The sequence below is a fragment of the Cyclospora cayetanensis genome, unplaced genomic scaffold (genome assembly GCF_002999335.1).
Source record: "Cyclospora cayetanensis isolate NF1_C8 unplaced genomic scaffold, CcayRef3 CcayRef3_contig_56, whole genome shotgun sequence".
NCBI lineage: Eukaryota > Apicomplexa > Conoidasida > Eucoccidiorida > Eimeriidae > Cyclospora > Cyclospora cayetanensis.
In genome coordinates, this window is record NW_020312546.1 from 55,743 (window position 1) to 65,211 (window position 9,469).

At 47.3% G+C, this 9,469-nt stretch overlaps 1 protein-coding gene across 1 annotated transcript; it reads left to right on the forward strand.

Moving 5' to 3' along the window:
* Positions 1–4,198: 4,198 nt before the first annotated feature.
* On the forward strand, positions 4,199–6,527 carry LOC34622457. The gene is made up of 3 exons (XM_026334991.1): positions 4,199–5,656; positions 5,933–6,168; positions 6,269–6,527. Exons 1-3 carry the CDS (start codon positions 4,199–4,201, stop codon positions 6,525–6,527), a joined length of 1,953 nt encoding a protein of 650 aa, XP_026190776.1.
* Positions 6,528–9,469: the final 2,942 nt, after the last annotated feature.

Genomic DNA, 9,469 nt, shown 5'->3' on the forward strand with positions numbered 1-9,469 from the left:
ACAGATACAGGTAGCATTTCAGGCAGAGTATGTGCTAGTGCAGGACAATACCATCCCCAACCACTCAGGTAAGTGCTTTCCTTTTCTAGAAAAATTAACTCACGTTTATCCTTCGTTGAATATTTTGATAAATATAGTAAACTATGGTGTCTGTGACAGCTTGGAGTGTAACTCTCACCGATCGCAGCTCTTCCCAGGGAGACCGCCGCGCAGCTCAATTGTGAGGTCACCAGAGCTACCCCATCGTCTACCAATCATGTGGGCATTTCGCCTGCTCACAACTATCAAGCAGAACTGTGGGCTCTACGGGTCTTTAACAAGTCCTGCTAGGCTCGACTGCATCATCCAAGAGCTGCCACAACTCTAGGGCAGCCAGTTCCGCTCCTAATCCACTCCCTCTCCCCACATACCAAGAAGCTAAACACAGCCTGTTACATAAGTGGCGCTTGCCGATGAGTGTTCGCAGTGTCTCAAGCTTCCTCAAAACTAGGGGGTAGCAAGGGCGTGCAATGAGGGCTGATCGCGCCTCTGGACGTCCCAAGCTCCGCGCTTACTCCTCTCAAACCTACTATTTGACAAAATAGCTTAACGCAATACCTATTTTAAAAACCAGTGGGGTTGCTCTATCTACACAGCCCTGGGATTCGTCTATGCTTTCAAACTTTCACGCTTTTTGAACGGCTGCTGTAACCCTATAGGTGAGCTCATAATACCAATAACATCAATCTTCGGTTCTAGAAACGACCTGTGCTTCAAGGACCCATCCAGATCTATGCAACACCAACGCCTGCAGACTGATGGGTTACTGAAAATAGCGTGCGCCTGCACTGTTGCCTGCAATCTAAGTTGAAGCTTGTGGGTATTCGCTTCCCCAGTGGGCAGTGAACATCAGTGCTGTTTCAGCCACAAGCGGTTATTTAAATAAATTTTGTTACTTTTGTATTCTATAGTATGAACTTCGCTCCACGCTTTATTTTAGAAGTAGGAGGAATCGCCAAAGGCAACAATACACACAAGTAAAATTAGTGGGAAGAGAGGTTAGTGCGCTTTAGCCCTGCCCACAGTTGGCTTAGTTCCTCAGTAAAGCTTGACTGTAGGAAAATGTGACAGAATTGCAATACAATCTGGGATAATGCTCTTTTTCGCAGTCATTTCAGGAACGAAAAAAGCTTGGGAGATTATGATCAAGGCGAGTACACAGCAAAAATAACCTAGTTCTACAGCTAGAACCCGTGAGCCCTAGTGAGCATTCACGGCCCCTACTTCCTGAGCTCTTAGCATTTAAAGGACGCCTTTCAGCTGCGGCAATAGCCTCTGTAGGCACGACTCTATCGTTAGCTCAAATACTGTAGGGCAGCAGAGGAGCTTAGTGGCGTTGAGTCTCAGTGCATGTTGGGGGTGCAGTCCAGCCCCTCTCGGCTATCCCTAGAGGCCACAACCCTGCCTATGACAGGATGCCCTCACTAAACGATTTTCGGTGATTCCTGTACGTAGTCGAATCCGTCTGCCTACATCGAACTCCTAGTGAAGTGCTTCTCCGTCCAATAATCATGCCGCAGGGGAAACCCGTTTCACTTTATTTTGAGGCTACAAAGCAAGGTGTATCTCCAGTGAAATGAAAAGGTGTTTGAGCAAGTGTCTATTTATAGAGCTGTCATATGTTCCTGGTGTGCATAACCGCATCGCCTGATCGAACATTTTTCTGCTGGCAATTCGTGTCAACCAACTGAGTAGCTACTGTGCTCCAATCAGCTTGCAAGCAGGCCTCTGCCTCCTGGAAACGCATTGTAGGCCCGTCAACCTTCGTGGCCAGAACGTGTTCTTCTTGGACTGCCGTCAAGATAATCCCATTACTGAATGTCGATTAATTTGATAAAATGGAGGCAACTGTTGTACGAAAACGTGACATCCCGCTGCATCCACAGCCAGTGGGGGAGCAAGGCAATAGGTACATTTGGCCACGCCCTGCGAACATGTAACAACTGATCTACAGTGTACGTAAGGAGATGCTTAACTGCAGACTTCCTACTGGTCGAAAGAGAGCATTTGAGTGTTTGTGTACAAGCTCCGCCCGCACCCTGCCCTCACCCCATACAGCGCCAAGATAAGGAAAAACGGACAGCTGGGGCCTTTTCGCTGCAGAATTCAAGCACTCCGAGCCTTCATAGCTACTTGCACAGAGCATCTAGGACACACAAACCATTGCGTCTAGGTGCTCCGAGCTATAAGTACCCATCACTACGTGAGTTGAAAAAACCGTCAAATCAAATTTTCGACTTATAACAAATCTTTGACTAATATAACTAGTATAGTGTTTTGTTTTACTCTAATGTATCTCGCTGCAGAAAACTACGCTTAGGTCAGCCCGCTACAGCCAGCGTGTGTCCAAGAACACGGTGTAACTTGGGGCCCAAATATGTCATAACGGGCGATACGGAAAGCAAAGCGGCTGTGGGCCCTACAGCTGCGGTGCCGGATTGGGGTGCAGCCTACTAGTTGGGGCTATTCCTCCTACGCTGCTCAGTGCCAGGATGGTGGATACTAAGGCGGGGTTGTCACATTCAAAATTTTCATTATGATAAGATTATATGCTGGTAGAATTCATCATAAACCAGACTCAAAATATTTGTCCAGATTGTTTAATCTAATGATCGGAATTGCCTTCAAGATGCATGCTTATGGCGGTGAATCATGGGACTGACTGGTAGGTACATGCATGCATGAGGGACATGAATATGGCTAGGTATTGAAATTCTGTATGATCCTTTCCGGTCAATGAAAATTTATCATAAAGACTAGCTACCTTGGGGGCGCATAGCGTGGTAAGTACCATCCCCAGTCCAGCCTGTTACGTGAACATGCCATATTGTTGATCAAGGAGTCGATATCGGCTTTCCATGCTATTTGCTCGGGTCCTAGCCATGATAGGACCAAATACGTGGCTCTAAGTGGTACAGAAATAGCGTTACCTGAGTTGGTTTAAAGAAATTTTCATAAATGCGTCAAGCTTAAAGCAGCTCCGGGCTCCGGTATTCCCGAAGGACGGGGACCCTTCTTGTCCAGTGGTTAAACCCCGACAAACCTTAAAATAATGTAAGACAGGATTTTTTATTCGGCTCTGTCTCTCCACTTTACAAAGATTCGAGGTGCACGAATGGGACTGCGGCATGCCAGATTCCAGCAAATCTTAGGGGCCGCATGTGGTTCATGTAGGGGCTTTAACAAAAGACACATCACATTAATTTGTGAGGCACTAGAGCGGGTGTGGTATGGGTATATCAGCTGCAGCCAAAAAATTAGTGCTTAGAGCCACGCCTCCCAAGCTTGGGTTCCATGTGGGTTGTGGCAACTATACTGTCCGAGAGGCTCTGATACTTTCACAGCAGAACCCTTTACAAAAAATATTCCGCTCTAAGAAAATGGCGATGAGAGTGCATGCTCTTTTTGCTTATCTGCCCCAAGTAGAAGGAGCTCTGTGCTGGCATGAAACGGCGCCTCCAAGTCCATTTCCATCCTTTATCAGAGGTTCCCAGTGAGGTGTTATTCGGGTCGTGGTTTTCGTTCAGTTGCAGTGCAGATCTTTAACTTCAGGAGACAATCGAAGTGCGAAAAATTTCATATTGTAAGGATGTGTGCAAGAAGCGTACTTCAGTGAAGAAATCACTCCGCTACAGGGTCAGTAAGGTGTCGTGGACGAGTTCACCACAAGTGAGGGTATTATACTACGGAGAAAAAGCATGGAGGCTTGTACGAATTCCATCTTTCTTATTTTGGACTTGGGCAAAGCAAAGGTAGGCATCGTGAGGCAAAGCTGACTAATTTTTCATGACCCTGTGGATGCCTGCAGAAATCACGGCGCAGGAGCAAGGTGGATTTCACCCCCTTTTCATGGCACCGCAAAAGGGGATAGTGGGCGTGGAGACCCCCATGCTTTATTGGCTCCAATTTGCACCCACTCTCAAAGCATGATTTATCACTGTGTTGCATATGTAGAAGGAGAAAAGTCGCTCATCCCTCGAGAATTCTGCTCGTAGGGAGTGTTGTTTCAAAAGAAGTCTCGCTTCATTATATGCTGTTTGCGGGGAGCATAGACCGACAGCTGCAGGAAAGTTTGTATAAACGCAAGCCAGAACAAACATGGCAATGAGGCCTACAGCTAATCACCACATGCAGCTGATCGTGTAGCCTCCAGAACTGTATGCAGCTCGTGGTAGAGGAACACGTGGACCTGTCAGGCTCTTCCCTCGGGGCCAGCTCGGAGATGTGCATGCTGCGGCATGCACCTCTTTTGGTTTGCCACCAATGCCGCTCGCCCGCCCACGCTTGTAGCTGCGACGGCAAGAACACCGACCACACCAGAATCGAGACAAGACGATTTGGAGGCAGGGAGGGCAATACGGTGATGTTGTGGCACTGCCTTGACGAAAGCTGGGATGACCTGCTTTATGCTCTCAAAATACAAAGCCTCGGGACAAATCCACTCATAGGTAGCACCATGCCCCCTGCTACCCTCACCAAGACGTTTCACATGAAGAGAGCAAAATGTTTCAAACAGATATTGAGGCAACTGCAGTATCAAGACAGAATGCGTACTTTCTGCACGTTTGCAAGCAATCCCATTGCTCCTTTGCAAGAAACCACACAATTCGCCGCAGACGATAATTATTACTCCCATGACCAATTTTTAATACGGAGGCTCTGGTATAGCGGGCTTAGGCAGCGGATGCAGCATGTTGCAGCAGTAGAAATAATTCGGGCTAGGGCAGCGCGTCGACTATTCAAGATGCACACTTGGCTCGAATCCCAAGGGATGAAGCGGGAAACGATCATGGAACCGAAACAAGCTGCTCGGCAACACAAAAACCAACAGAACCATATAAGAGGGCCTGGGGCTCTATCAGATCGGTCTGACATGGACTGCTTCCAGAGACAGCCCACCGTAGAGGGGGGGAAAGGGCCTCATGTAAGCAGGGGTGGAGTTGAACTTCTGAAATGGCACGATAATGCACCACATGGCAGTTCAAGGACAGCAAATGCCCTAGCTGGTGATGGACTGGTAGACACAGCTACAGGCTCACGAAGAGACATAGTGGAATCAATCAATAGAGAAGGCGAATGGCGTGTTAGACTTGCGCCTCCGACGCACTTGCATCATTTAGGAGACACCGGAGAATGGGAGGGGCAAATCATTCCATGCCTCCAGTCCTGGGGAGCAGAGAAGATAATTATTGGGGAGCTTTTCATGTGCATGCAAGATAACACTCCTTTATCACCCATGCCAAGGTGTGACGTTGAAGTGTTTCGACTGAAGAAGGCAGATCCTACTACGTACACCGGAGGGCTTGAGGTCACGGACGTCGATGTGATTCAGTCTCTTTTAGTAGCGACCCCATCCCTGCTTGAAAACGCACCTGGTGATTGGGCCTTTCCGTTGAACTCCGGGGTGCCACATGATACGCGAGAGAGTAAAGTCGTAAGGATAGAAGCTCGACGATACAGTCATGAAGCCCAGCATGTGATGCTTTCGTCACGCATTGACCCATCTCTCATGGTGGAAGAAGCTTGGCGCTTGATTGAGGAGCTACCTTCAGACACATGCGCATGTCTGCCAATGCCAAGCTTCGTAGAGTCAGACCTAGCCTACTGCTTTCTTCAGGTGCGCATTGGGTGTTATTTTTGTATAAATACAACATTTTAGAAGCCACCATTAACATGCCCGTGCAACAGCTGGCATGTATCATGTTCTTCAGGATAAGGCCAGATGTACTAAGCCTATGCCTAGAATCTGCACAGCCGTTCCCATTAAAAATTGAGTTCGCAACATGCCTATGTATTTTTAGAACAAAGATCGGTTATTTCATTTCTACTTCGAACCTAGTTTTTCAGACTTTGCTTGCACGGGTTCCGCTGTGCGTGTTTCTGCTTGATTCAGTCAGCCGTGGAGGCAAAGGCTGGAAATGTCCCCCAAAGCATAATACCGCCCTTTGCAGATATTCCCCCCATGAGCTGTAGCCTTGGGAGAAATTCCTTTAGCAATCCTATGTCTGTGTGGCCGTCTGGTGAAAGCTATCACGAAACTGTGATCTGCTATCCATCAACGACAGAGCAACAAGTATCTCATCTTGCCTCAGTGGGTGGAACTGCAACACACGCTAGCCAAACAGTCAAGCAGGCTTCTAGCACTTTTCTGGGGCCTGTACAGGAGCAGGTAATATGATCCCCGTGCAAACTGTTGATATAAAGAGCTAAGTATACATGACTTCTCAAGAAGCTCAGCTAGCAGACAAGGCTATTTGTTTCTGCCGCAGCAAGGAACCTCAAACCACGAGGCAGGATTGCTAGGAGGTATAACGTTCCCGGCTGAGAAGGAATTAGATGCTCTGGCCTCAGAAGAGTACGACCATGCAGTCACCCTGCGAAAACAGAGTATGGCGCTGGCAGAAATATGGGGCACGAGCAGGAGAGAACAACAGGAGGTCATATTTAACGTAAATAAGAAGTTGCCCCACGAGTTCCAGGCGCCGTGAGCAACTGGCTAGGAATCCTGGAGGCAGGTGAGCAAAATAAAGCATATATAATGCAGCGGCTACACTGAGCCCCAGCGCCCAGGACCACAATGCTAATTTTGACTGCTTATTGTAATTTTTATAGCAAATTTCAGTGCGCTGTGCTGACCAACATATTACAGTGAGACGGCTAGGGTGGTGGGTCACTTGTACATGTAGCACTTAGTAACTAGTGGAGTAGCCCTTCACTTTGGGTTGCCATAAGGGGAGACATAGCCCAACCACAATACAAAACGTACTGGAGGCTTACTGAGTGTTCTCTGAAAGGGACTCCTCCCTTACCTTGTCCTTATCAACCTGAATTCCGACACAAGGGGAGAGGGTCAGCTAGAGCGCGCGTAGGTTCACGCACTAAGGACTCCAAGTACCCACAACTAGTAGCAGATAACCACTAGCGCGCAGGCACCCAACGGTTATTGCCATTGCAGGGGACTAAGTGTAGTATACTTTTATCAAATGGACGAAAAGCTGGATGGAATAGCTGGTTCTTAACGAGTTCTCAAACAAACATAACTAGCTTAGTGAAAAGAGCCAATGTCTAGCTTTGCCCACTCGATGTGTAGTGAACTACGAGTACAGTGGCACCTCCAGCCACTCTTCTTCGCAGTTGAGGGCGTACTATAAGCAACACCGCCTAAAATACTCAGAATTTTGCACTCCTGTCGTCAATAATGGCAATCAGCATCCTAGGTCGTTTGTGCAGATACGCGGTCATACTGAGCATAAGCTAATACGAATTTTGAATGACTAGAATGACTGCAAAAATGGCTGTAACCCCAGAATTTCCTATAAATGCGTGATCCTTACGAGGACCTTACATAATCACAACTGCTAAGCAGAGCCGTAGGCCGTGGGGATTTAAAAAATATCCTTAGAGGTTCAATGCTGTCTCCCCAACAGCCAGCGCAGCCCTACGCCACCGCCTCAAGAATCTGGGGTAGCAAGGGTCTGCAATTCGGGCTAATTCACTGTGCCGATGTCTTAAGCTCAACGATCACTTTGAAACCTTGGACAACAACCATGCAAACTTTGTCTCAGAAGGGTCAATGTTTTTCCTGTTTGAAAATCGATATGGATGTTCTATTAATAAACATCGGGGACTGGTCTTTGTTCCCACGTCTTCGCACGGGCGCCGCTACATGCCAGCAAGTCAACTAATAGTATCCCTAAGAGAAATCTTTGTTACTACAAACGATGCAGTGCTTTAAGCAAATGGCCAACTCTAGACCAAATAAATACTTGCAAGCTGTTGGGTAAGCAAAGATTGCCATTGCGTACACTATTGCGTGCTGAGTTCGCTGAAGCTTGGGAATTTTCATGCTTCTGCGCTGGCACGGTGCACGTCGATGCCCCTTTGGCATGAAACGCTTATTTGAAAGAATTGTTTTTTGTGCATCTTCAGCCCTGCCCACAGTAAAGCTCACTTTCCTTATCAAGCCTAGCTACGGGGAAAAGGGTACGCAACTGTTACAAAAACTAAAAGACTACCTGTCCTTGCAATTATTCTAGTTACGGAAAACCTTTTAGAGCGTATGACGTCGACAAGCATGCATCTGTACCTATCTCTGGTAGCTGCTGAAGGCCCTAATAGATTGTGAGCGCGCAGCGCATATAGTTTTCTTTAGAGTGAGACTCTTAAGAGTGCCTTCAAGTGCGAAGAAGGCAATTGGAGGTGTACCTGTATTGCTTGTACACTACAGCTACTTTCCTTCCTTGCTTGAGGTGAGGAAAGACACGAAAATAAGAGCTGACGTCCAGGCTGACTGTGGGTAGATGCCTCCAGCAATATCAAACAAGACATATAGCCACAAGTGCTATACACAGGCTATATAAGATGGCAAAACAAATCCCTTTCCGTATTCACCCCTGGTGAGTTGCTTATGGGCGATAGATTGGTGCAGACCAAATCACTCTAGTGAAGTAGCCATGCACTTGTTGATGCCAGGATGCAATATGCAATAGCACTATTGGCCTAAATTTGGAGCGAAACAACGCGATTATCCCATGGTCAAGCAAGCGAAATGCATCGCTGCCTCTCGCAGACGGTCAGACGATCCAATTCAAAATTGGACACACCATTCCAGAGTGCATGCAGGTTAACGCTCTCATCACTCCCAAAGCAGATGTATTTGCGGTCAACATCAAGCCAATTTATAGCTTTTCCCCATTACTCCCCTGAGTATCGCTCTTGGGTGGTGTGCACGCCGAGACCTTTTTTTTTTTTCTCTCTCTCTCTCATCACTTCAGGTTGCGTCGGCCATGCCGTCAAGACAGCAATTGTTTAGTCGTTGTTTGCTGACACAGATGGCTCTAGAGGCTCGGGTAAGGCCTTGGTTGCTTTTCAGAATCCAAAATTTTCCCATGTCACGAAGCCCTTTAATTACTCTATCTGATTTGGAAATATCCCATTACTTAATGTCCATGGCTTTGCGGTAGGGCTTCGACCTGAAAATCCGATCGAACAGTACCCATGCCCAGAGAGGCTGGCTCTCAGCCATTTGGTTAAAGCTTGTCCTCTGGGTGTGGCCGGTAGCCATGCGAGGGAAAAACCGTGTAGTGTAGGATGCGGCAGCAGAGTGGAGGGAAGCTAAGGTTTGTAGGTAACTCACAAAGCGCAGCAGAATCCTGGAGCATCCAACGTAAAAAGCATGAAACTTGGGTGTTCCTCGCGAATGCCTGAAGCTAGTGGACACCCAAACTAGATTGACCTCAGCGAATTCCAGTCCTCTGTGTTTCTTGTCTTAAAAACGGTTCTGTATTATTCGAGCTTGCAAGATATAAGCTGCTGCGCACTCAACTACTTAGAGTAAGACTCTCATCATGCTTGCGTTTAAACTCAACAACGTTTAGATTCATTTATACATATGGGTTTTCTCACCTTTGATAAGCTAGTAGTTAACTAT

What these genes read in the sequence shown, in the direction of transcription:
- LOC34622457 (XM_026334991.1), top strand. Translation starts at nt 4,199, where the DNA reads ATGCAGCTCGTGGTAGAGGAACACGTGGACCTGTCAGGCTCTTCCCTC. An exon ending in TAGCCTACTGCTTTCTTCAG is followed by an intron (nt 5,657 to 5,932) that starts GTGCGCATTGGG and finishes TGCTTGATTCAG; the next exon opens with TCAGCCGTGGAGGCAAAGGC. An exon ending in CACGCTAGCCAAACAGTCAA is followed by an intron (nt 6,169 to 6,268) that starts GCAGGCTTCTAG and finishes TGACTTCTCAAG; the next exon opens with AAGCTCAGCTAGCAGACAAG.